At 38.1% G+C, this 25270-nt stretch overlaps 2 protein-coding genes across 4 annotated transcripts; one reads left to right on the forward strand and one right to left on the reverse strand.

Annotated features, from left to right (window-relative positions):
* Positions 1 to 4605: 4605 nt before the first annotated feature.
* Positions 4606 to 6642, forward strand: LOC128856561 (oocyte zinc finger protein XlCOF6). Its single transcript, XM_054091869.1, has 4 exons — positions 4606 to 4879; positions 4936 to 5740; positions 5807 to 5884; positions 5936 to 6642. Exons 1-4 carry the CDS (start codon positions 4718 to 4720, stop codon positions 6535 to 6537), a joined length of 1647 nt encoding a protein of 548 aa, XP_053947844.1. The 5' UTR covers positions 4606 to 4717; the 3' UTR covers positions 6538 to 6642.
* Positions 6643 to 9605: 2963 nt separating this feature from the next.
* Positions 9606 to 25128, reverse strand: LOC128864077 (transcriptional regulator ATRX homolog). Of its 3 annotated transcripts, XM_054103581.1 has the most exons (6): positions 24856 to 25128; positions 24434 to 24640; positions 24107 to 24308; positions 22081 to 24033; positions 11203 to 12069; positions 9606 to 11145 (listed from the first exon to the last, which is right to left on the reverse strand). In XM_054103581.1, the coding sequence occupies exons 3-6, from the start codon at positions 24168 to 24170 to the stop codon at positions 10040 to 10042; spliced, it is 3990 nt and encodes a 1329-aa protein (XP_053959556.1). In that variant the 5' UTR covers positions 24171 to 24308; positions 24434 to 24640; positions 24856 to 25128; the 3' UTR covers positions 9606 to 10039. The 3 variants fall into 3 exon arrangements, with proteins under 3 accessions (XP_053959556.1, XP_053959563.1, XP_053959547.1); XM_054103588.1 differs by lacking the exon at positions 24434 to 24640 and having other exon boundaries at positions 24934 to 25128; XM_054103572.1 differs by lacking the exon at positions 24434 to 24640.
* Between the last annotated feature and the right edge of the window lie 142 nt (positions 25129 to 25270).

Raw genomic sequence — 25270 nt, forward strand, 5'->3', positions numbered from 1 at the left:
ATATATATATATATACAGTCGAACTTCCATATAGTGAATTCGCACGGGACCTGAAAATCACTTCACTATATAGAAACTTCATTATAAAGAAACATTGATTTTTTATGTAATTTTATTTAAAATAATCAGTGAGTTTGGTTTGAATTACAGTCTTCCATTTTTCATTTTCAATAAAAGCTTCCAAATCATGTAGAGAGTTGAAAACATTAATCGGCACGTCACTCCTCATTTCCACAAAGGTTCTAATTACGCTAATGGATGAAGCAGCTTGTATCAACGTAGGTAATGCCTCCTCAGTTTCTGCCAATTCTTCAACGGTCAAATCGTGTTCATCGTTATCTGAAATAATATTTACATATTAAATTTTTGTTTGACTATAAAAAGATAAATGCTTACCAGGTTCAGCTGGAACTCCGCGACTTTCAAAACTGCTGTTGAGAATATCTTCTTCGGATGGGTTGTCCCAAGTCTGCACACCATTATCAACATTTACGTAGTCATCAAACGGTGCTTCGATATTTGCTACTTTTTTAAATGAAGACTGGAAAGCAGCCAAACCCGATATTGAAAGAAGGTCCTCTTCATCCCAATGCTCAAATGGAATCTGCATAGCATCTTTTCAAAATCCAGCCTTTTTAAAACAGTTGGCAATTGTTTCTGGTTTAACATAGACATTCCATACATTGCTAAGATTTCGAACTGTTTGCAGCAAGTCTATGGCCATAACAGAATTTCCCTCATCCACTTGAGTCAATATATTCGTTAAAATTCGTTTTCTGTAACGTTGTTTCATGTTGTAGATAATGCCTTGGTCCATTGGTTGCAGTAACGAAGTCATGTTGGGAGGAAAATAAGCGAGATGAATGTTTCTCAACTTGTCTCTTACATCTTTAGGGTGGGCAGTGCAGTTATCAACAAAAAACAACACCTTTCTGTTTTGATCACAAAATTTTTTGTCGAGTTTTACAATCCATTTCGTAAAAATCTCACTGGTCATCCATGATTTTTTGTTAAACTCATAATCGACACCTAAAGATTTTATTCCCTTGAAGCACCTCGGATTTTTGGCCTTTCCGATTACCAGCAATTTTAGCTTTTCTGATCCAGTCATATTGCTTCCCACCAGGACAGTTATTCTCTCCTTGCTTTGCTTCCCACCAAAGCATTTTTCATTTTTGAATGCCAGTGTTTTAGTTGGCAAGCATTTGAAAAACAAAGCAGTCTCGTCGGCATTAAAAATGTCGTTAATGTTGTAATTTTCAATTAATTTCGGTAAGACGTTCGTTACCCATTCATCACGGTTTTCTATGTTGGCGTCAGCACTTTCCCCACATGATGTCTTTTGAATAACGCCATGCCGACTTTTGAACTTGTCTAACCAATCTGTACTTGCCTCAAATTCGTGGTGTCCTAGTGCTTCCGCAAAATCTTTGGCCTTTTGCTTCAATAATGGTCCAGATAAAGGGAGATTCTTACCACGTGCAACGAGTAACCATTTCAGCATGCTTCGTCAATATCTTCAAAATGACAAGGTCGAAGTCTTTTGCGTTTGGTATTTACTGCCAAATCCTCCGCATTTTTTAAAATCACTTCCTTATTTTTTAAAATATTTGATAAAGTGCTGGGAAGAACTCCGAATTCATTGGTAATATCTTTTTTTTTTTCTTTCCTTCATTAACTTTGTTAATCATTAATAACTTTTTTTCAAGCGAAATGCTGCTTCGATGCGTCATTTTAACTTCAATCACTGAATAAAACTGTAATAGCTCAGCTCTTTCTGTTTTAATTTTGGGATTCCCCTCATAACAGTTTGTCCGCATCTAACTGTAATTTCTTGCAACAGAAAACTTTTGAAAAAATTCACTATATGGAGACAAAAACTTAGGACGCTTGAATTTCCAGCTGTAAAATTTGTTCATTATATAGAAAACTTCACTGTATAGAAATTCATTATAAGGAGACAAAAATACACCGAAAGTAGAACGAAAAAGCAGTGTCTTCGAAACCAGTTTATTATAAGGAGAGCTTCATTATATGGAAGTTCACTGTAGAGAAGTTCGACTGTATAATGGGCGGTTTTCACCCTTTTTGGGTGTTGGGCCGAGCTCACCCTCCTATTTGTGGTGTGCGTCATGATGTTGTTTCACAAAGGGAGGGACCTACAGTTTAAGACGATTCCGAGCGTCAGATATTTTTATGAGGAGAAAGAGACTCGGAGGTTTGCCATTGCCTGCCGAGGGGCAACCGATATTAGAAAAAACTTTTTTTTTTCATTTTGGTGTATCACTCAGATTCGAACCTACGTTCTCTCCGAATTCAAAATGATAGTCACGAACCAACCATTCGACTACGTCGCCAGAATATATATATATATATATATTTTTTTTTTTAAATAAGATAAGTTACATATATAACGCATATTTATTATTTATTATATATCTTCACATATTTATATAAAGTATTTATGCTTATAATAATATTCAGTTCTGTTTAAAACAAGCCAAGCATTTGTATCTAACTGAGATACGTTCGTTAAGTCTCTATAAGAAAAACTATTAGAAATAAGTTCTTACTTTGAGAAGGGACCTACATTCTAAAAGTATCATTGAACACATTGTAAATTTTTTGATAAATATTAAATAAATCAAATATACTTACAATTCTAGTGAGACCATGTTTTTGTGATGTGACTCTTTACACTGAAAAGAGCAGCAGTGCTGGTTTTGGTTTTGCAGTTTGGAGCAGATGATACAAATCGAGGTCAAACCTGCGTGACTGAGTTTTTTCGTTTCTTGTATGTACATCGGGGATGAATGTAGAAAATAAGATCTTGAATTAAAAAATGCTCACAAATTCCTCAAGTTCTATACTTATATGCCAAATACACGACACAAATGTAATTACGAACGTTTTTTTTATAGAATGTTTTTAATATGGCCACACTAACACCAGTAACCGAATGTTGCCACAAAAACGGGCTGATTTAAATTATAAGTGGAAAAAGTAACTTTCAACTTTGAAGAACATTTTGTAATCGGTCGAAAATTCCCCACATTTCAAGCTTTTTAAAAATCTGTACTCTTTTCCCTACAGCCATGAGGCCTCTTCTTTTCGCCAAGTGTTAGCAAGTGGAGAATAGATGAAACAACTGGTATAAATGAATATATCTTGGCAATGCTAGAATACAGCTGTTTAATGAGTTATAATCATACTCGTTAGCGACGAATTTTACTCGATAGCTTTGTTGTTGCTTTCGCAAATTTTAATCGAGTTAATTGAGAAAAAAGACAGCGAGGCTTATCTCCGATTCACCAAGTGGTGAGTGGATGAAGCGACTACTCCTGTTTTTCATCTACCATTATATCAAGACTTACCAGTTTAGAGTCGTTTTTGTGAAATATGAATGTAATACGCCTTTTAAAATTTCTATTGAGCAATTGGTACATCCAAAAAAAAAATTTCAAGATCTCCAAATTTGTCGACAGTAGCGCTACAGCGAAATGCGTATCAAGGCGAATTCGTTGAAGGTACAAGCATATCAGCAAGAATGATAAAGTAATTGATTGCGCCCTTCGAATTCGCTGTGTGTAAACAAACAAAAGGACGGGGAATTACTAATGTGTGAAGAGGAAGAGTAGGCGAAAGCAATGGAAAGAACCATACTTTCTTGCCATGGCGTCTTCCGCATAAAAACGTAAACAAAGTGCATTTGGAGGGCTTATGTTAATTTGTATTTTCAGAATTTAGCACACGGGGCTTCGTTATCATTAGTTCGGTTAGTTTCAATCTCATAAATCACAATATTACGAAGCCATTCACTGAATTTTCATATATTTCATCCATTTATTTATTTTGTTCGTTTGTTTTGTATTGGGAAGGGAGATGACGTCAGACTTGTAAAAATCGCGACAAATGTCATACAAAAGATTTAAGGCGCAAATTATCAGAAATCAATTGGAATGCACTTGGACAAATTAATACAAAAATATCCTCAAAACTGCTTTTTAAATGTGTAAATTTTCGTTTTATTCATACATATGCATGTATATTGAACAAATTTCAACAATTCAGAGAGGATGTTTGGTTGATCACCTACTGATTTTGTTGTGGTGAACGGAGGGCAAGAGGGCGTGTCATTTAAAACCCATCCCATTTGAAAGACGACAGTCCAAATTCTCACTATGTAATATTGATTACTTTGTTGAAATTTGTAGTTATTAAATTTGTATGTTATCGTTCTTGACTATAAACTGCAAATTTCAAGCCGAAATTGAAATTTTAATTTCAAAAGCTAAATTGGTTTGTTTACACAACGGTCAATCATGTGGTCATATGATCACAAGTTTTTCTTGCATTGAACTGTCACTTTGCTCTCTCAAGTTTTGGGTGGTGGGTAATTTTTTAGCATTACCGAACGCCTACTTGCAAAAATTATAATACTTTGCCATATATTCTTCTCACTTATTAAGATTATTATAATTTTTTTGTTAAAACTGCAATAAATAAATAGCAATGGCTATACGAATTTTTGTGTTATTGAACGCAACTATTATTACAGTAGAATATTACGTGTAATAGTTTTTCTTAGCAATCTGGTAACTACGATAAGTTTTGATCAAAATTGTCACATAGAGTAGATAGAGTTTCAGTTTTAAGTTTTTGCTATTTGTCGGATGCTTTGATAAACAATACATTAAATTAAAAAGTTTTGATTGCCATGGCGGGAAACGGAGATATAATGGATGGTATAGAGCCATGCCGTACATGTGGTATTTTCTATTTGACAACATCAAATTTTCTGCGCAAGTTTTTCGATTCATCAACTGATGAATACGATTTGTCAAATATTCGTACTGAATTAGCTGCATGGAGTGTTCAGGTGAGTACCCGTAAATCATTGTAAAAATCAATAGTGAATGAATGTTATTTCAACAGATTATAAAGGACGATGGCTTGCCGCAGTATATTTGCACCTGTTGTATACTTGAATTTCAAAAGATGTTCAAATTTCGTGGGCTTTGCGTTGAACTACAAACCCAATGGAGACATTTTTACAATGTACGAGCAGAGAATAAATTATATATTAAAAAGGAGCTAACCGATCCGGATGAGAAAACTGAAAATATTTGTGATTTTATTTACGTAGACGACATTAGCGACAATGAGTACAACGGCGAGGGAGGAGGTGGTTTTACACCATTCAAGATTCCACATGTTCCTATCAAAGAAGAAAGTCCAGATGATGCTGCGGGTCAAAATGAGAGCATTATTCTTGGAGTGAAAGAAACATTTAACACCAGTAGTAATCAAATGGAAACATCAGAAGAAACAAACTTTGCACACAACATAAGCTATCTTACGAATTCCAATTCAAATAGTCTTGATTCTCCAGTATCTCAGCTTTTGGATGAACCGGTAAACCAGCTGCCCCCATTTGAACCAAACCAAGAAGTATCAACATCGGTTCAGTGTAGTTTATGTCGCCATATGTCTGTTAGTGCAGAGTTACATAGGCAACATATGAAGCGAATACATGAAATAAAAGATTTGGTGTGTCACATATGCGGAAAAGAATTCAAAAATTCTACTGCTACCCGCCTAAAGTTTCATCTGAAATGGCACAGAATAAGCAAACATATTAAGTGCGCTCAGTGCGGCTTTTTCTGTGACTCTCGCGCAACTCTTAAGGAACATACCAGAGCAATACATTCAAAGATCGAATGTACCACTTGTGGTAAACGTAAGTAAAAACCTCGTTATTCGATTTACAATGTGAATGTACCAGATTATTTCATATTCTATTTAGGCGTCTTGGGGAAAAAGATGAAAATTCATATGCGGGGGCATAAATTGAGATCGTGGTCGTGCTCTTACTGTGATGAAGGTAAAGAGAAAACTAATGATATTGCGATTTTTTGTTAAATTTTGTTTTTAGTATTTCAGACAGAAAACGTGCTTGAGGCACATATTTGGCAAATACATGCACAAGAAGAGAATCTGTCAATCACAACAGAAGAGAATAACACTCGCAATAAGTTGTTGGCAGAACAATCTTCGTCTTGTAGTCAATGCAATCAGTTTTATACCACCCAATACGAATTAAATGCACATAAGCTGCAATGCCATTTGATGCCAAATACTTTCGATACTGAGTCTTACGCTAGTTCGGACCTTCAAAGCGAACAATTCCACTACCAAGACCCAGCAGATATCCTGCAAGTGCCTACTACAAATTTACCAAATACTAACAAAGGCACCGGAGTCAATGAGGGAAACTCATACACCTCATGTAATAATGATGCAGTCACGCAAATTATTTCTTCTGACGAGGAAACTTGTGATAGTGATAGTTATTCCGCAGCGTCAAAAGATTTCGCTTGCCCAAAATGTACACAGACTTTTTCAAGCACTGAACAACTTTGTACGCACTATCAGCAACATGTGGAAAAATCTGGATTTAACTGCCAGATATGTGGAAAATCGTTTGAACTTAAATTCAGTCTTAACCGTCATCTAAAAAAGCATAATAGTCAATAGTTTAAAATTTAATTTTGCGCTTCATTTATGTAAATTCAATCTTCAAATATACATATAGAGTATAATTGTAAACCAGCTATATTGAATACGATTAAATGTGAATATCCCAAAAATTGTAGATTTATTCAGTTCTTATTAGTCACATTTCTTTCAATCGACTGAAAATTTACGTAAAATGGGTCAATCCGCATTCTTTTTCTTAAAAGGTGCGCTATTTAAAGCGGCAGCATGAAACTGTAGGTCCCTTCTCTTCCAATTTGCTGTGTCTGTTTTGATGTTACAATTTTATGCTGCTGCCCCCGACCGACAGACTGTTTTTTTTTTTTCGTTGAGTAAATACACAACACTAACCACCTTTTCACATGCCCTATTAAACCCACTCATCTAACACCCCTCTCCCTCTGGACCCAACCTGTCGAAACAGCACGTTTCCTGGGCCTATCGTTAGATGAGGTAGGCGAAGATGTCCGGTGATCGACATAACTCTGGCAGGGATATGTATACTGCTACAACAACAACAACAACAATCTAAGGACTATGATTTGAGGGCATGCACATGCATTGTCCTGTCCGTAAATGGGGTACCTCTGCCCGGCTGGTTAATGTTCTCCGAAGAACAAAGGCTGACATCACTTAAATTCAGGAGGTGCGATGGACGGGGCAAGGCAAGAAACACATTGGACCTTGCGACTGCTACAGCCTTGTAAAGGAGCATAAATTCGGTGTTTGTAGTGGGAGACAGATGTCGTCACCAAGTACTTTCGTTCACTCCATTGGGCGTGCGTCTCGCAATAATCCACATCAAAGCGAATTTTTCAACATCTTGCTCATCTCGGCGAGGGCGCAAGCCCCGACGGAAAAGAAGGACGATTAGATCAATGATTGGAACGTTTCTGAGCCCTACCTCCGCCACGACATAAAAATCGTGCTTGGCGACTTGAAAGCCACGACGGGCAACGAGGGTATTTTTGGTCCTACAGTCGGGAAATTCCGCTTGCACAAGGAAACATCCGATAACGAACAGAGGCTGCGTGACTTCACATGGCCTTGAAACTTGTTAGTCTGCAGTACCAGATTATATATATAGGTATAATTGGGGCGTACACCCTTTTTGGGTACTTGGCCGAGCTCCTCCTCCTATTTGTGGAGTGCGTCTTGATGTTGTTCCACAAATGGAGGCACCTACACTTTCAAACCGATTCCAAACAGCAGCTATTTTTATGAGGAGCTTTTTCATGGCAGAAATGCACTCGGAGGTTTGCCATTGCCTGCATCAGCTTCTATGCAAAATATGGTCGGATGAAATAAGGCCTGCCGATTGGAATTTAAGTGTGCTCTGCGCAATCCATAAGAACGGTGATTCTGTAATCTGTGTCTATTACCTAGAAGACTAATCGTCTTCTAAATATTGCGTATTAGGTTCTAGCGAGCGAATTGTGTAAAAGGCTGAAGCCCACTATCCAATCAGGACCTTATCACTCTGGCTTTAGACCTGAAAAGTCTACCATCGACCAAATATTCAGATTACGCCAAGTCTTGGAAAAGACTCACGGAAGGATAGTCGACACACACCACCTTTTTGTCGATTTTAAAGCTGCATTCGACAGTACGAAAAGGAGTTATCTGCATGCCGCGATGTCTGAATTTGGTATCGCCGTAAAACTAATAAGGTATGCAAAATGACGTTGCTCAATAGTAGCATCGCCGTCAGAATTGGGAAGAACCTCTCCGAGCCGTTTGATAACAACGAGGTTTCAGACAGGGTGACTCGCTGTCGTGTGAATTCTTTCACCTGATGTTGGAAAGGATCGTACGAGCCGCAGAACTTAATCGCTCAGGCACAATTTTTTATAAGAGCGTACCATTCACATCATCTGCCTTAACAACCGCTCTGTTAGTTCTGCTTTTTTCCAAACTGGGTAAAGAGGTAAAGCGATCAACGGAGAATCTCTCTTGTCAACAAGCTCTACTTTGGACTAAGTAGGCAATTGAGTAGGAAAGTTCTCTCTCGACAAACAAAACTAGCACTCTACAAGGCTCTCATCATGCCCGTCCTAAAGTATGGCGCAGAAGCGTGGACGATGACAATATCCGATAAAGAGCTCTAACTTCCCCGAGAGTCCCGTGTAATCTTGGCACAATTACGTTCTGGATATTGTACCAAGTTAAACTCCTACTAATCCAGAATCGACCCCGGCATACTAAACGTATGTCCAGCATGTGAAGGCCCTCCGCACGACACTAACCACATTTTCACATGCCCTATTAAGCCCACTTATCTAACACCCCTCTCCCTCTGGACCCGTCGAAACAGCTAGTTTTCTGGCCCCACCGTTAGATGAGCTAGACGAAGACGACCGGTGATTACGCTACACTCACAGGGCTAAGGTACTGCTACAACAACAACAACAGCAACAACAATATCCGATGAAGCGTCGCTTGGAGTGTTTGAGATGATTCTGCGGAAGATTTTTGAACCTTTGTACGTTGGCAAAGGCGAATATCGCAGGTGATGGAACGATGAGCTTACGACGATATAGACACAGCGCGGCGAATAAAGGTCCAGCGGCTTTGTTGGCTGCGCCATGTCGTCCGAAGAGATAAAATGCTTCGGCTGTGAAAGTATTCAGGAAGAGGAAGGCCTACTCTTTGTTGGAAATATTAGAATTTGACTTTACTTGGCGTGTCCAACTAGCGCGATTTGTTAGACTCGGCCAAAATCGCTTAACCGGTTATAGCGCCAATCAACAAGTTTGGACGAGTTTTATTTAGTCCTTATTGAGATACCTGCATTTGCATCGTTGTTTCCTTTTATTTTATTTTTTTGTATCAATATTTGGACTAAATGTGTGTTGCTTTGGCTTATTTATAACAGAGCTATCACGTTTTTTTTTTTCTTTTTTTGAACACTACCATTTTATGGGAGATGGGCGTGGTTATTGAGCGACTTGGCCCATTTAGGATACCAACCTACCTTGAAGTATTATGCGTTTTGAGCTTCAAGCTTTGCTTTAAAGCGCTTATGAAATCAGACTTTTAGTTCAAGAAGACACCAATGGACAATAGGATTTTGTTTTCTTTGATATATTTATTTAATGTCGTCACTCAAATTATTTATGTGCTTGCAATTATTTGTGTTATACACACATTTCTATTTTTGCAAAAAAGGATGTCTATGTTTATTAATAATAATATATGTATTTTCTTAGATTAATAATCAATGTGAAATAAAAAAATTAAACTTATGTAAACGATCTAATTCCGATTTTTTTTCTAGCATTCTATTATATAAAATTGGTATTTTTAAAATAGGATATTGTTAAACGTAGTAATTGTTATATGATTATGTGCATACTCGTAGTAGGCATTTCCCACATTTTGGGGGAAATTAAAAAAAAAATTAACGTTCTAGCAGCATCAGAAAATGTATGAAGATCACTCTCAACGAAATCATCATTTACAAATTTTAAGGGGAGCGAACCTTGTACCAAGAAATAACTGTTTAATCAATCTCGTATACTTCATTATCTTTAAATCCGGTTGGGGCTGCATTCAATACTGCACCAGATGGGGCAGCTGCCGGGTTTTGATCTACTACTGGCGGCTGTTGTCCATCCGGCCCAACAGCTGCTTGGTAGTAGCCTGCTGCACTTGGATTCTGATTTGCGAACAACAGGGGACTCATATACATACCGCTGGGATGGGCGAGTGTGGCGTGTAAGGATAAAAGATCTTTATACATTGCAGGATTGTTGTTATTCATTTCGGTATACAAATGTTGCAAGTATGTGGGCACAAGCTGTACGGCTTGATTTTGTGTTATTTCTGGATGATCCTTTACTATCTTCATATTTAGTAGCTGCAACAAAATATCCGAACGGAAACCAAAGATGCGATTAGAGGTTACACCACCTGCAGCGTTACCAAATTGACCACCAAAAGCACTTCGGTCGTAAGACATGTATTGGGCTGTTTGCACACTACGCGTCTTTTCGGCTTCATATTCCGCCCAAGCAGCCTTGCGTTCGGCGTCGTTGAGATTCTCACTTTCCTCGTTCTCTAAAAGTGAGTCATGCTCATGATATTTAAAAATCAATGAGTCATGTTTGCTAAGCAGCTCTGCAAATAGGCGGTCCTTGGGCAAAATCGGTATTTCTCGTTCAGTGGCTGGCTTTAGTTCAAAGGAGTAAAGTTCTTGAAGATCGGATTGATTATAGTGGCGAGATATTTGTTGCTCATCTATTACGCGCTTAGCCGTTGCCTGTTTCGCCACTTGACGCTCGTAAACCTTCTGCTCCATGGTACCCATGGCTATAAGACGATAAATATAGCAAGGCTTCTCCTGACCAAAGCGATAAACCCGAAAAATGCTTTGAGTATCGTGGGAAGGATTCCAAGAAACATCGAAAATGACCACACGATTTGCTGCAACCAAGTTGATGCCCAAGCCTCCAGCTCGTGTAGAGATGAGGAATAGGCGACCACGTAAATTGCCAACATCGTTAAACTTCTTACACATAGCCTCACGACTTTCAACAGAACAAGAGCCGTCAAGGCGGTAATAATCTATACCCGGCTGCCAAAAGCCTTTAAAATCACCAACATTACCTGAAGAAAACACAAATCTTTTAGTAAATGCACGCTATTTATAAGTTCTGTTGTTACCTTCGTATTCGTATCCTCTCGTCTTACTGTCTATTAATGCCAAAAAATGTTCAATGACGTCAATAGATTGCAAGGACTGTGAAAACACTAGAAGTTTGTCGCCAATAACCTCACATTCTTGCAACAAATTCATTAGTATCACCAATTTCGGGGAATGATTTATGTTGTTTAACTCTTTTTCATCAACCAAACACTTCCACCATTCTGATGGATCAGCTTCTGGTTGTGACGGTTCCAACTCTTCTACGTCACTTTCTTTGTCTGCCTGTTTACCACTCCGTGTACGAGTGCCTTTAGCACCCTTCCGTGCAGTGGCATTGCCGCTGCCCTCACCGCCGCTAGGGAATGACTTCGATGAATCAACCGATGTATCAGATCCAGTGCCAGTCTCTGCCTCGTCATCATCGTCGTCACAAATAAAATCCTCCATTGAATCGGAGTCATTAGCCTGCTGCCGCTTGCGAATAACCGTGTCACTGTTCTTTCGTAAATTCATCGGATGAGTCCAAATTCGACGCAAATCCTGAAAATCTTGAAATAATCGTGCGCCTTTTCCGGTAATATCACTAAAGTCACGCTGGGTCGTCATGTAATATTCGTATATCTGCTGTTGCAGTTCAGACAGAGTTGTGTAAACAGTGTATTCGTGTTTCGGCGGTAGATAGGGTGCCAGCACCGAATAATCGCGCCGTTGAATGCAGCCCTCCAACATTTTGTGTAAAATATGGGATCGATGCTTCATCAAGCGAATATCTCGCTCGGTTGAATCTGTATACTGGCCATTGGTAATCGGATTTACAAAACGATTTAAATACTCTTTATAGGTGCCAAGAAGATTGGGTTTAATGAACTGTATCATGCAATAATCTGCAATAAAAAAATTTATTAAATTTCATATTGAAAACAAAAAAAAATGTATTAAATTTCATATTGAAAAACAAAAAAATAAAATAAAATAAAAAATGTATTAAATTTCATATTAAAAAAAAAATGTAGGTATTAAATTTCATATTAAAAAAAAAGTATTAAATTTCATATTAAAAAATAAAAATATTAAATTTCATATCGAAAAAAAAAAAAACGTATTAAATTTCATATTGAAGAACAAAAACAAAAACAAATATTAAATTTCATATTGAAAAAAAGGGTATATAAAACAAAATTATTAAATTTCATATTAAAAACAAAAAATTTATTAAATTTCATATCGAAAAAAATGTATTAGATCTCATATTGAAAAAAATTATTAAATTTCATATTAAAAAAAAAAAAAACAAAAAAGCGTTATTAAATTTTATATTGAAAAAAAAAAAAAAAAAAAAAAAAAAAAAAAAAATTTTATTTCATATCGAAAAAAAATCATATTAAATTTCATATTGAAAAGAGGGTATTAAATTTCATATTAAAAAAATATATATATTAAATTTCATATTAAAATAAACAAAAAAAATTTATTAAATTTCATATTGAAAACACAAATGTATTAAATTTCATATTGAAAAAAAATTATTAAATTTCATATTAAAAAAAACAAAACAACAAAATTTATTAAATTTCATGTTTGAAAAAAAAACGGTATTAAATTTCATATCGAAAAAAAAACGAATCTAATTTCATATTGAAGAACAAAAACAAATATTAAATTTCATATTGAAAAAAAGAGTATATAAAACAAAATTATTAAATTTCATATTAAAAACAAAAAATTTATTAAATTTCATATCAAAAAAAATGTATTAGATTTCATATTGAAAAAATGTATTAAATTTCATATTAAAAAAAAAATTTATTAAACTTCATATTGAAAAAAAAAAGATTAAATTTCATTTCGAAAAAAAAAACGTATTAAATTTCATATTGAAGAACAAAAACAAAAACAAATATTAAATTCCATATTGAAAAAAAAAAGTGTATTAAATTTCATTCATTTCAAGCCGAAACGGCAAAACCCATGAAGTACCTTAACAAAAAACGTATGAATTGGATCAAATATAAAGAACATCTTGCCAATGGACTTCCTGATATCAGGCAGTTTGAAATGACAAATAAAAACGATATCGAAAACGCTGTCAACATGATAACGAAGACGTGTCAAAGCGCAGCACGACAATCTTGTCCCCTGACAAAAACAGGAGGTGCATAAACCTTTTTGGTGGACTCCAGAAATCTCAGAACGTCGCAATCGAACTCGGAAACTCTTTAACCAATCTAAAATAACAGACGAATGGGAAGAATATCGACAATGTCTCAAAGACTTTAAGAAAGCTGTCAGAAGTGCAAAACGCACATCCTGGCGATCATACACTCAAGAATTAGAGAACACTTCAGAAGTAAGCAGACTACGCAAGATTCTTGCATCAAACCCAGTCTCTCCCAGTTTTATCATGACTCAAGATGGAACTTGGACTACTTCAACTGACCACACTCTTAGAATACTTCTAGAATCTCACTTTCCAGGCTGTGTTGCCAACTTACCTGCACTTCCCAGCACTCTTCAGAGTAATTATGGGAATAGATCAGATCTAATCAGCTCTAATAGCATCTCTACAGCAATACTAAGTTTTAAAAAATTTAAATCACCAGGTCCTGACAACATCATTCCAGCAGAACTTCAAGAAGGACTGGAAATTCTACTGCCTTGGTTAACAAGGATCTTTAACAAGTGTTTAAATCTCTCCTACCTTCCGACAATTTGGAAGAAATCGAAGGTAGTATTCATTCCGAAAACGGAAACCAAACGACTTCAGGCCCATTAGCCTAACCTCTTTTTGCTTAAAGGCTTTTGAAAAAGTCTTAGATGAGCAAATCAAAACCCAACTTGATACTAAGTTGATCTCTGAGGCACAACATGCCTACACTAAACGGAAATCGACTGAAACGGCACTTCATTCACTGGTGCAAACAGTGGAAACTTCCCTTCACAATAAAGAGTACTCTCTTGTCGCATTTATGGACATAGAAGGTGCTTTTAATAATATTGAACCCAACGCTATTTTGTCTGAAATTGCCAAATTGGGTATCAATTACTCCATCCGAAAGATGATCGAACAAATGCTCCAAAATAGAATAATCACTTCAGAGCTTGGGTTAAGCCGCACCCCTTCTTTGGAATCTCGCTGTAAACAGTTTGCTTCGAAATCTCGAAAAAGCAGGCTGCAAGGTTGTAGCCTATGCAGATGATATTGCTCTCTGCGTGTCAGGCAAACACCTGAATACCCTCACTGAGCTCATGCAACGCTCAATCAATATTCTGTCAAAATGGTGCACCGAATGCGGACTAAATGCGAATCCAGCAAAGACAGATCTTGTTCTCTTCAATAGGAAACAACAATCTCCTCCACTGCAAACAATAACTTTAAAAGGGGAATCATTACTTCTATCTGATTCAGCTAAATATCTAGGAGTTATTCTAGATAGGAAGTTGAGTTGGAAATTGAACATCGAAAATAGATGTAAAAAAGCCTTCATAGCTCTCTATACTTGTAAGAAAGCTATAGGCAAAACCTGGGGTTTTTCACCTCGGATCATTTATTGGATATATACCTCGATCATCAAACCGATACTCTTCTACGGTGTGGTTGTATGGTGGACAGCACTCGAAAAACGGTGTAGAGTAGCCACAATTGATCGAGTTCAAAGAACAGCCTGCCTCCTGGTAACAGGATGCTTAAGTACAACACCTACTAAGGCTCTAAACACGTTGCTTCACTTGTTCCCTATCGATCTGGCTGGCAAAGCGATTGCAGCGAAAGCAGCGACCCGCATGAATGCTATATCGAAATGGATCTTGGCCATTCGGTCATACTGAACAGGAACACTGTTATCTCTTCCGACATAGACTATCATGTAACCACCCTTGCTATTCTCCTGTTCACTCCCAACTAGGAAAGAATGGAAGACAAATCTAACCGAAATCAATGGCCCTCTGACTATATATACAGATGGTTCAAAACAAGACGGCAAAGTGGGATTTGGAATCTTTTCCAATTCCCCTCACATCAATCTATCATTTAGATTACCCGACTACTGTAGCGTATTCCAAGCGGAAGTATGCGCTATCTGGTATGCTGCGAAAACTGCTCCCGCTTTTTCACCGTTCGAGCACTCAGCTCCTCTTATACCCACTCAGACGTGATTCGATCCTGTCTCTTATCTCTTAACGAGATAACTGTTCAGAATTCTGTCCAAGTAATCTGGATACCGGGTCACAGTGGATTCGAAGGTAACTGCAAAGCTGATGAGCTCGCAAGAGCTGGAGCTGCGCAATCAAATGTTAGTAACTTACCCACAATCCACATTCCGCTCTCAACATGTAAAATGCTCATCTATCGAGAATTTCACAGCATTGCTGATCGGAGGTGGCTGGAAACTACTTGCGTTACGACCAGACAAATCTGGCCATTCTACAATCTGAAACAGACAAAAACCCTTATAAGTCTTTCGAAACACGAACTAAGGCATATAACATCTCTTATCACCGGCCACTGCCTTTTGGACACTCACGCACGTCGGCTCGGGGTTCCTCAAAACGACCTGTGCAGATACTGCGAGGACGAAAATGAGGAAGTATCGAGCAGACATTTGCTGTGCAGTTGTCCGGGTCTAGCCAGAAGTCGACTCGCTCTTCTAGGCTCTCCAACAATTGACAATCTTTCAGTACTCTCGGACCTGAAAATCGAATCTCTCATCAAATTTTCGAAACGAATTAATATCTTTGACCAAAATCTACAATAAAAATCTCGGTTAGGTGGGGAAGTCATTTAAAATAATGAGCTTTAGGGCAACACAACGGACCCAACTTGCGGTCTATGTGGCACTCCGATGCGGGGTCACCCTTAAACCAACCAACCAACCAAATTTCATATTGAAAAAAAAAAAAAAAAAAAAAAAAAAAAAACAAATATTAAGTTTCATATTGAAAAAAAGTGTATTAAATTTCACATTAAAAAAAAAAATATATTATTAAATTTCATATTAAAAACAAAAAATGTATTAAATTTCATATTGAAAAAAAAAAAAGACTAAATTTCATATTGAAAAAAAAAAAAAAAAAAAAAAAAAAAAAATGTATTACACTTCATATTGAAAAAAATATATATTAAATTTCATATTAAAAAAACAAAACAAATGTATTAAATTTCATATTAAAAAAAAATTTATTAAATTTCATATTGAAAAAAACAAACAAACAAAATCTATTAAATTTCATATTAAAAAAAAACTTTTTTAAATTTCATATGGAAAAAAATTTAATTTGATATTGAAAAACAAAAATTTATTAAATTTCATATTGAAAAAAAAAAATAAAATAAAAAAATTATTGTAAATTAAAAAAAAAAACCGTATTAAATTTCATATTAAAAAAAAAACTACAAAAATGTATGTATTCAATTTCATATTGACAATATGTTTAAAATATTAAATTGTGGCTAACTGTTTATTGATATATGCAAAACTAGGTTAGGCGATTGATAACATAAAATGTGTTTAAGACAAGCTTCTCTGCTCAGAACGGCAGATGATTTTGATCAAGCTTTTTATGGCAGAAATGTAGCCGGAGGAAGGTCATTTTCTGCCGACGCACCGCTGTTGGAAAATATTTGAGGCTTTATGTCCACAGTGGGCATTTTTTAAGCAATGGTGCAGTATCAATCTGAGAATACCTCCGAAATATTTATGTACATACATATATGCTCCATATTATGAGTCAAGCCACAACTTTTCTAACAGAGTTTTATTTTGCGTCATAATGATTCTGTTCCACAGGCGAATGAAAAAAAAACAAGCAAAATGAGTGAATGGAAATAAATGCGCACATTCAAGTAAACAGCACACCTCTAGTCTACGCAGTAAAGCACGGTAAAAAAAATGGCCGAATGAAATACGAGTCGCATCGATTGTTTTAGTCCTGCTTATAGTTACACCTTAGCATTTCAAAGTAATTACTGCGATTTCACTTCGCATAATAAATAAAAATATTATTGCAATATAAAAAAAATATTTACTTTACGTGAAACAAAGTCGCCTATTAATTGATATATGCAGTTGTGTAGCTATGGTAAATACCAAATATACATAATGAACTATGAATAAGTTCGTGCGGTTTTTTTTTCGAAATTTGAAACTTTATTGACGTAAAATGGTTACAAATTTAATATTCAAAATATTGTCCATCGCTTACTACTACTTTTTCCCATCTTTCTGGCAATTCACGGATTCCCTTTGTGAAAAATTCGGTCGGTTTTGCCGCAATCCACGAATCGATCCATTTTTTGACTTCATCGTAATTACGGAAGTGCTGGTCAGCCAGGCCATGTTGCATCGATCGGAAGAGATAGTAATCGGATGGCGCAAGGTCTGGACTATACGGCGGGTGGGGTAGGACATCCCATTTGAGCGTTTCTAAGTATGTTTTGACCACTTGTGCAACATGTGGCCGAGCATTGTCATGTTGCAAAATAACTTTGTCGTGTCTATCGGCGTATTGCGGCCGTTTTTCTCGCAGTGCTCGGCTCAAACGCATCAATTGTCGTCGGTAGACATCCCCCGTAATCGTTTCATTCGGTTTCAGTAGCTCATAATACACAACACCCAGCTGGTCCCACCAGATACACAGCATAACCTTCAGGCCATGAATATTCTGCGCCGACGTCGATGTTGAAGCATGGCCAGGGTATCCATACGTTGCCCGACGTTTTGGATTGTCGTAATGGACCCACTTTTCATCGCCAGTCACAATTCGATGCAAAAAACCCTTTCTTTTGTGCCGTTGAAGCAGTTGTTCGCATGCCATAAAACGGCGTTCAACGTCTCTTGGCTTCAATTCATACGGCACCCAATGGCCTACCTTTCGGATCATTCCCATGGCTTTTAAACGTTTGGAAATGGTTGATTGATCAACTCCCAAAGTTTTTGCAACCTCTTCTTGCGTTTGAGCCGGATCTTGATCGAGCAATTCCTCCAATTCGGTATCCATGAACTTTGGCGGCGCACCCTCGCGTTCTTCGTCTTCCAAGCCAAAATCACCACTTTTAAAGCGTGCAAACCACTTCTGGCACGTTCGCTCAGATAGAGCATGCTCACCATAAACTTCCACCAAGATACGATGACTTTCGGCTGCTTTTTTCTTCATATTAAAATAATGAAGAAGAATTCCCCGCAAAAACACATTATTTGGCACGAAATTCGACATTTTCAAGTGTGGTAAAAATATTGTTGTTTACGCTTCAAATAAAAAACTTATACTGACGTTTGTGCCTTACGACAGTAGCTCTCCAATGAATGTTTGGAAATGTGGATCGATGGAATAATAATCAAGTTACGCCATCTGTTGTAAAACCGCACGAACTTATTCATAGTCATATTACATTGCAAAAATAAAATAGTATTATTAAATCGACGGCCGTAGTCGAATGGGTTGGTGCGTAAATTCGAATCTCCGTGAAGCACCAAAATGAAGAAACGGTTTTTTCTAATAGCGATCGCTCCTTGGCAGGCAATGGCAAGCCTCTGAATGCAGTTCTGCCATGAAAAAGCTCCTCCATAAAGACGTAAACCACAAATAGGAAGAGCGAAAGAGATCCCCTCTCTTTTCAAGTGCACGACATGATTTGCACATAAGCAAACAATGTCAGGCGAAGTTGAGAGCGAAACGAAAAAGCGAAAGGAATAGAATAGAACAAAGGGAGGTTTGTACTTCGACTTAGAGATCTTTTGTGGTCATCACAATACCTCATTAATTTCCTCAATAAACCTAGGATAACGCTGGGTTAGGATGAGCATAGGTGCTTTTCTTCTGGCCGAACCAGGCCTAGATGTCTCTAGCCAACGCACCCCCGCTTCGTTTCCAGGTACACTCGCTGACTAGCGAGGACTTAACCTCAGGAGATGACAAAGCCTCGAGTGCAGCCTGTTGCTCAAAATGGCAATTCGCTCATTTCGGAGGTTTCTCCGAAAATTCATCTGTGCACATGACAGATGTCATGCTGCGCCTGTCTGGTCGCCTGGATCCAGTGATACGCAGTGGACGAAGCTCCAGACCTGCCAAAATACTGCAATTAGGACCGCGACAGGATGTTTCCTGATGTCCCCCATACAACACCTGCACGTCGAGGCTCACATGCTTCCTGTGAAGGAGCATAACAAACTGCTCAGCAAGCAGTTTCTGCTAAGGTGTCACCGTAGGCCTCACCCATGCAGACACCTGCTTGAGGCTGAGCCACCTCCCAGGCACATCAGGAGGCACTTCCTCAACTACGTGGACGAGATCCTGGGCAAAACAGACAGACCACTCCAGGATCGGACAGTGTACAGACAGACCATAAACGACATTCATCGGGAGACCCTTACCACCTTCTTAAGCTCCCGACCCCCGAATGCCGTTATCGGAGTCCAACAACCACCAATTGCAGACGAAGAGCTTCAGCTTCCCCGAGAGTCCCTCGTAACCTTGGCACAATTACGTTCTGGATACTGTAGCAGGTTAAACTCCTACTTATCCAGAATCGACCCCGACATACGACACTAACCACCTTTTCACATGCCCCATCAAACCCACTCATCTAACACCTCTCTCCCTCTGGACCCAACCCGTTGTTGTTGTTGTTGTTTTAACAGCATAGTTAGCCCTGTCAGTGTGGGTATATCATCTGTCGTCTTCGTCTAGCTCATCTAGGGGTAGGCCCAGGAAACATGCTGTTTCGACGGGTTGGGTCCAGAGGGAGAGGGGGGTTAGATGAGTCTGATTAAGGGGGCATGTGAAGAGGTGGTTAGTGTCGTGCGGGGTACCTTCACATGCCGGACATGTGTTTGGTATGTCGGGGTCAATTCTGGATAAGTAGGAGTTTAACCTGCTACAATATCCAGAACGTAATTGTGCCAATGTTACACGAGTCTCACGGGGAAGCTGGAGCTCTTCATCTGCAATGGGTGGTGGTTGGACTCCGATTACGGCATTCACGGGACGGGAGTTCATGAAGGTGGTAACGGACTCCCGGTGAATGTCGTTTATTGACTGTCTGAATACTGTCCGGTCCAGTAGGTCTCGGTCAGTTTTGTCCTGGAGTTCGTCAGCGTAGTCGAGGAGGTGTCTCCTGACGTGCCTGGGAGGCGGCTCAGGCTCAAGCAGGTGTCTGCAGGGGTGAAACCTGCGGTAACACCCCAGCAGGAACTGCTTGCTGAGCAGTTTGTTGTGCTCCGCGACTGGGAGCATTTGTGCCTCGTTGTGCAGGTGTTGTATGGGTGACATCAGGAGGCACCCGGTCGCTGTCCGAATGGCGGTATTCTGACATGTCTGAAGCTTTATCCACTGCGAATCACTAGTACCAGGCGACCAGACAGGCGCAGCATAGTTTAGAACCGGCCGGCCAATTGCCTTAAATGTCGAAAGCAACAGTTCTTTGTCCTTGCCCCAAGTGCTGCCGGCCAGCGATTTGAGGACCTTGTTGCGATTTTGGACTTTAGTGGCAATTGCGGTTGTGTGCGCAGAGAAGGAGAGCAAGCTGTCAAAGGTTACACCCAAAATTTTGGGGTTATTCACGGTCGGAATTGGTGTGTCGTCGACTTTTACCTTAAGGGACAGCTTGACCTCCTTTGTCCAGGTGGTGAAAAGGGTCGCCGTGGACTTAGTGGGGGAAAGTTGGAGATTCCTCGCAGTGAAAAAGCGAGAAAGGTCGGTGAGGTAGTTGTTCACTTTGGAACACAGGCCATCGATGTCATTGCCCGACGCCATTATCGTGCAGTCGTCAGCGTATGAGATCAGGGAAACTCCCGCTGGTGGTTGGGGGGACCCAACCCGTCGAACCAACCAGTTTCCTGGGCCTACCGTTAGATGAGCTAGTCACCACTACACTGACAGGGCAAAATTACTGCTACAACAACCACAACAACAATAACAGATGACATACACCTCAGCTTGGAAGATATGAGGAAAGGAGCAGTTGCATTTCATTTTAAGGGGAAGTTATAAGTTTTTTTAAACAAGCATGCACTCGTCTAAAACAAGCCTAAATTTTGAAAAATCTGAATATACGGAACAAGATTTTTATGAGTGGGAGAGATTTTTCGGGAAACCGCATTCCAAGTTCGTTTTAATCTATATTTAAAATATACATATATTACTTGCATGGAAAACATACGTCTGTTTAAAATTGGTCTGTGAAAATGCGCTCAGGTGCAGATATTTCGAAATACATCGAAATGGGCATTACCATACGACATGACATACACCTGCGTTCGAAATAATAGAAGCATGAACAACTATCAGAATTCTTTTTAGAGGTATGGTTCCTTCGGCAAAGTTTCTTATTTTGATCCCTAGAATATGATTTTCACAGAGCAATGGGCGACTTTTTTGCCTCCCCACAAAAGACACTAAAAGTTCGACCCGAATTGGGCGACATCAGAATTCGTTTTAGAGGTATGGTTCCTTCGGCAAAGTTTCTTATTTTGATCCCTAGAATATGATTTTCACAGAGCAATGGACGATTTTTTTGCCTCCCCACAAAAGACACTAAAAGTTCGACCCAAATTGGGCGACATCAGAATTGTTTTAGAGGTATGGTTCCTTCGGCAAAGTTTCTTATTTTGATCCCTAGAATATGATTTTCACAGAGCAATGGGCGATTTTTTGCCTCCCCACAAATCGATCCGGCCTAATGAAAGGACTACTAAACTAAATAACAAAATCACATAACTATTATTAGGCAGCAGTTGTTAAATATTTGTTTGTAATCGAATATAATCCGAGAGTGAATAGCAAAATCATTTAAACTTACATTTACTCCAACCAGATCCTGAATATTCTCAGCATATATACTTTATATGTCCACAAGTTTATAATCTTATATTTATCCCTATTAAAGCAAATGAAACACTTACATTCTTTAAGATTATTCTGCAGGGGTGTACCAGTAAGAACAATGCGTCGTTTGGTTCTCATCTTTGTTACTGCTTTACTAATGGATGTTTTCTCGTTTTTTAGTAAGTGACCTTCGTCGCATACAACCAGATCTGGACCTGGATCGACTAGCGCTCGCTGCAATACCTCACGTTGTTTCTTGCGTAAACCCTTTGCCTTTTCATTAGCCAGTATGCGATACATGTCATAGCCGATTATGCATGCTCCACCCTCCTCAAACCATTCGTTTAATTTGAAAATGCGTGTAGGTTTGTCCTTATACTTGGACATATCATATACTTCTACACTACGTTTAGTGGCAAATCCTATCCAGTATTTGAATTCCCGTGCCCAGTTATTAAGAGTACTTAAAGGTGTTATTATTAATACGCGTTCTACGCTTGTTCGGCTTGAATTCTTCAATAAAGTGTGAGATAGTGTGACAATTTGCAATGTTTTTCCTAACCCCATACAATGAGCCAAAATACATCCGGATCCAGCATTATCTTCAGATTCTTTAATTGTTTCGAAACAAGCATCCCACATAAACTTAACACCGGTTACTTGATGCGGCTTCAATTTCTTTAAGATTCCCTTATCAACTTCAAGGAGGGGTTTTTTAGTTTCCTCATCGAAGTCAAGTACTAATTCAGTGACTTCAACATTTTCTGGCTTTTCATAGATTTGATTGTAAAGCCTTTGACGTTCCTCTATACGTTTGCGCCGTTCCTCCTCTTCCTTGGTGGCATTCTTTGTGCTTATGTCCAGATCCTTGGTTTTAATTATTTTGCGGATATGTTTGCGTTTGTTTTTATTCGTCTCATCGGCGTCTTCATCATCCGAGGATACACTCTTTTTGCCCTTCCCCTTTCCCTTAACGTTATCAATGTCGTCCCCATCACTGCTGTCTTTGCCACGTCGAAGGCGTCCTCGTTTTTTTGCAGCTGGCTGCGGTGCAAAGTCAGAGTCATCGTCACTACTCTTTTTTCTTTTATTAAATACGCGTTTTTTACGCGCCGGTATCACTTCACTATCACTGCTGTTGGCATTCGACTCAACATCGGAATGTTCGTCTATGACGATATCATTCTCTTGAGTTATAGATTCAGATTCATCTGAATCCGAATTCATTACTTGGGCTTTAACTGATACTGCCGATCTTTTGTTAAAGTATGAACTGTTGTTGATGTTGCTCCGATCGCGTTTTCCCTGCGCTTTTATTGAATTATCTTTACCATTAACTTTAGTACCCACCACTCTTTGGGTTGCGACGCTGGACGTTTGAGGAAAATGAGTGCGCTTTATGCGCACAGTACACTGCCTTATACGGGGTAACTCGCTCAATGCTAGCGGCTGGTTCGGCTTTCTGGGTAGCGCCAATTCGTTTGATTTTGTCGAGATCGATTTCTTGACTTTTGGGGCTGACTCTTCTTTTTCTCGGTCTATCTCACTACCCTCACTATCACTTAACTCAATAAACCCACAATTACTTCGGTTCTTGCGTTCAGGCAATCGTCTTGTCTGATTCTGTAATTTGCTCAGTAGTATCGGCGGATTCGGGTTTCCGGGTAGAACTAATTCGTTCGATTTTAATGAGATCGATCTTTTAATTTTTGGAGTTGGTTTTTGTTTCTCTTGGTCTATCTCACTCTCCTCACTATCACTTAAATCAATCGAAGGATAAGTAATTCGGTTCTTGCGTCTTGTCTGTGGCTCTGATATTAAAATTTTGGTGTCGTTAGCTTTCTCAACTAATGGTTTCTCTAATAATTTTTCTAATGGTACAACTCGCAATTTAAATTCGTTTGCTGTTTTTTGTACACATAATGTAGGCTTATTCACTGAAGTGCTGTTGGATGTCGAATCACTAATTTCGCTATTGTTACTTTCGCCGTTGTTTTTGACATTGCTACTAGAACTGGATCCATTTTTATCTTGTTGTGTGGAATGAGATTTAGAGACTTTGATTAAAGAAATTATATTGTTTACTGTTATTGCCTATACTACCATTTAGCTGATTGTCTTCCGCTGAATTTGCATCAGAATCCGAGTTCGCTTTATCGAGGCCCATAGATGCAATTTCAAAGACGAATATAAAGCTCTTCTTTAGACAACGAAACGATTATTATTCTCAGCTGGATTAGGCTACAGATTAGTTATATATGTAACCGGGTACATACAGTTTCTTGAAAATCAGCTGGAATTAAGTCTGAAAATAGAAAACGATTTCATTTAAATTTTTATTTTTCTATTGCATCTTGATTAATCTTAAACAAAGTTAAACAATTAAATTTCCGTATATTTATATTGTATACTACAAATGAATGCATCCACCTTAAGATTCAGCCTCATCTCTCATTGTTTGTTTTCCCTTATGACCTCTTTCGACGTTGTGTCCTTCATGTAACAAAACTATTTCTGTTATTGGCTGTTTTCGTATCTATAAAGCCTGATTGTTTCAGCTCTTGTATGGGATTTTTTATTTCACTTTTTCTGTGTTCTTTTTCACCAATAAATTGTTTTCTATTCCTCTAAAATGTACTAAAGGAGAGCATCAATTTATTAAAAACCTATTCATCTCTTTTACCGCGACACCTAAAATCACAGTTGCAGCCTATATTTCAAAAGCAATTGCATATTTAAGTTAGTTTATTTGAATATGTCTTAACTATAACTGCTTCATTGAATTTCTAGCATATATTATATATTTAACGTCCCTAGGAACAAGTCTGTGTATTTTCTACGGATTTTCTTACCAAATTCAAGTGTTTTTTTTTTTTGTAAGAATCAAACCCCTATCTTTCCCGAACACAAATAGACGAAATGGTTCTCACATTTTTCTTTCAGTTTATGATCTCTATCAATTCAAAACTAGATAACAATGAAACAGTCTGCATAAATTTTATAATTATTTGATTTTTGCAATGTTTTTTCATACGCTCCCTTCTTAAACACACAAATTGCCAAACGCCGCTAAAAATCGGAATTTGTAACTTTTTCAGGTATACATAGATCAACTCAAGATGTGTTTCGTGATCATAATGTTAGAGAGCATTCGCGTGTCGTAGAAAATCAATTATTCACAATAGTATTAGCAAAAATTATTTTGCAACTTGCATATTTAATAAAATCCTCAAATTACAAGAGATCGTATTCAAATTTACATTTTAT

This window comes from Anastrepha ludens, chromosome 2, assembly GCF_028408465.1.
Source record: "Anastrepha ludens isolate Willacy chromosome 2, idAnaLude1.1, whole genome shotgun sequence".
NCBI lineage: Eukaryota > Metazoa > Arthropoda > Insecta > Diptera > Tephritidae > Anastrepha > Anastrepha ludens.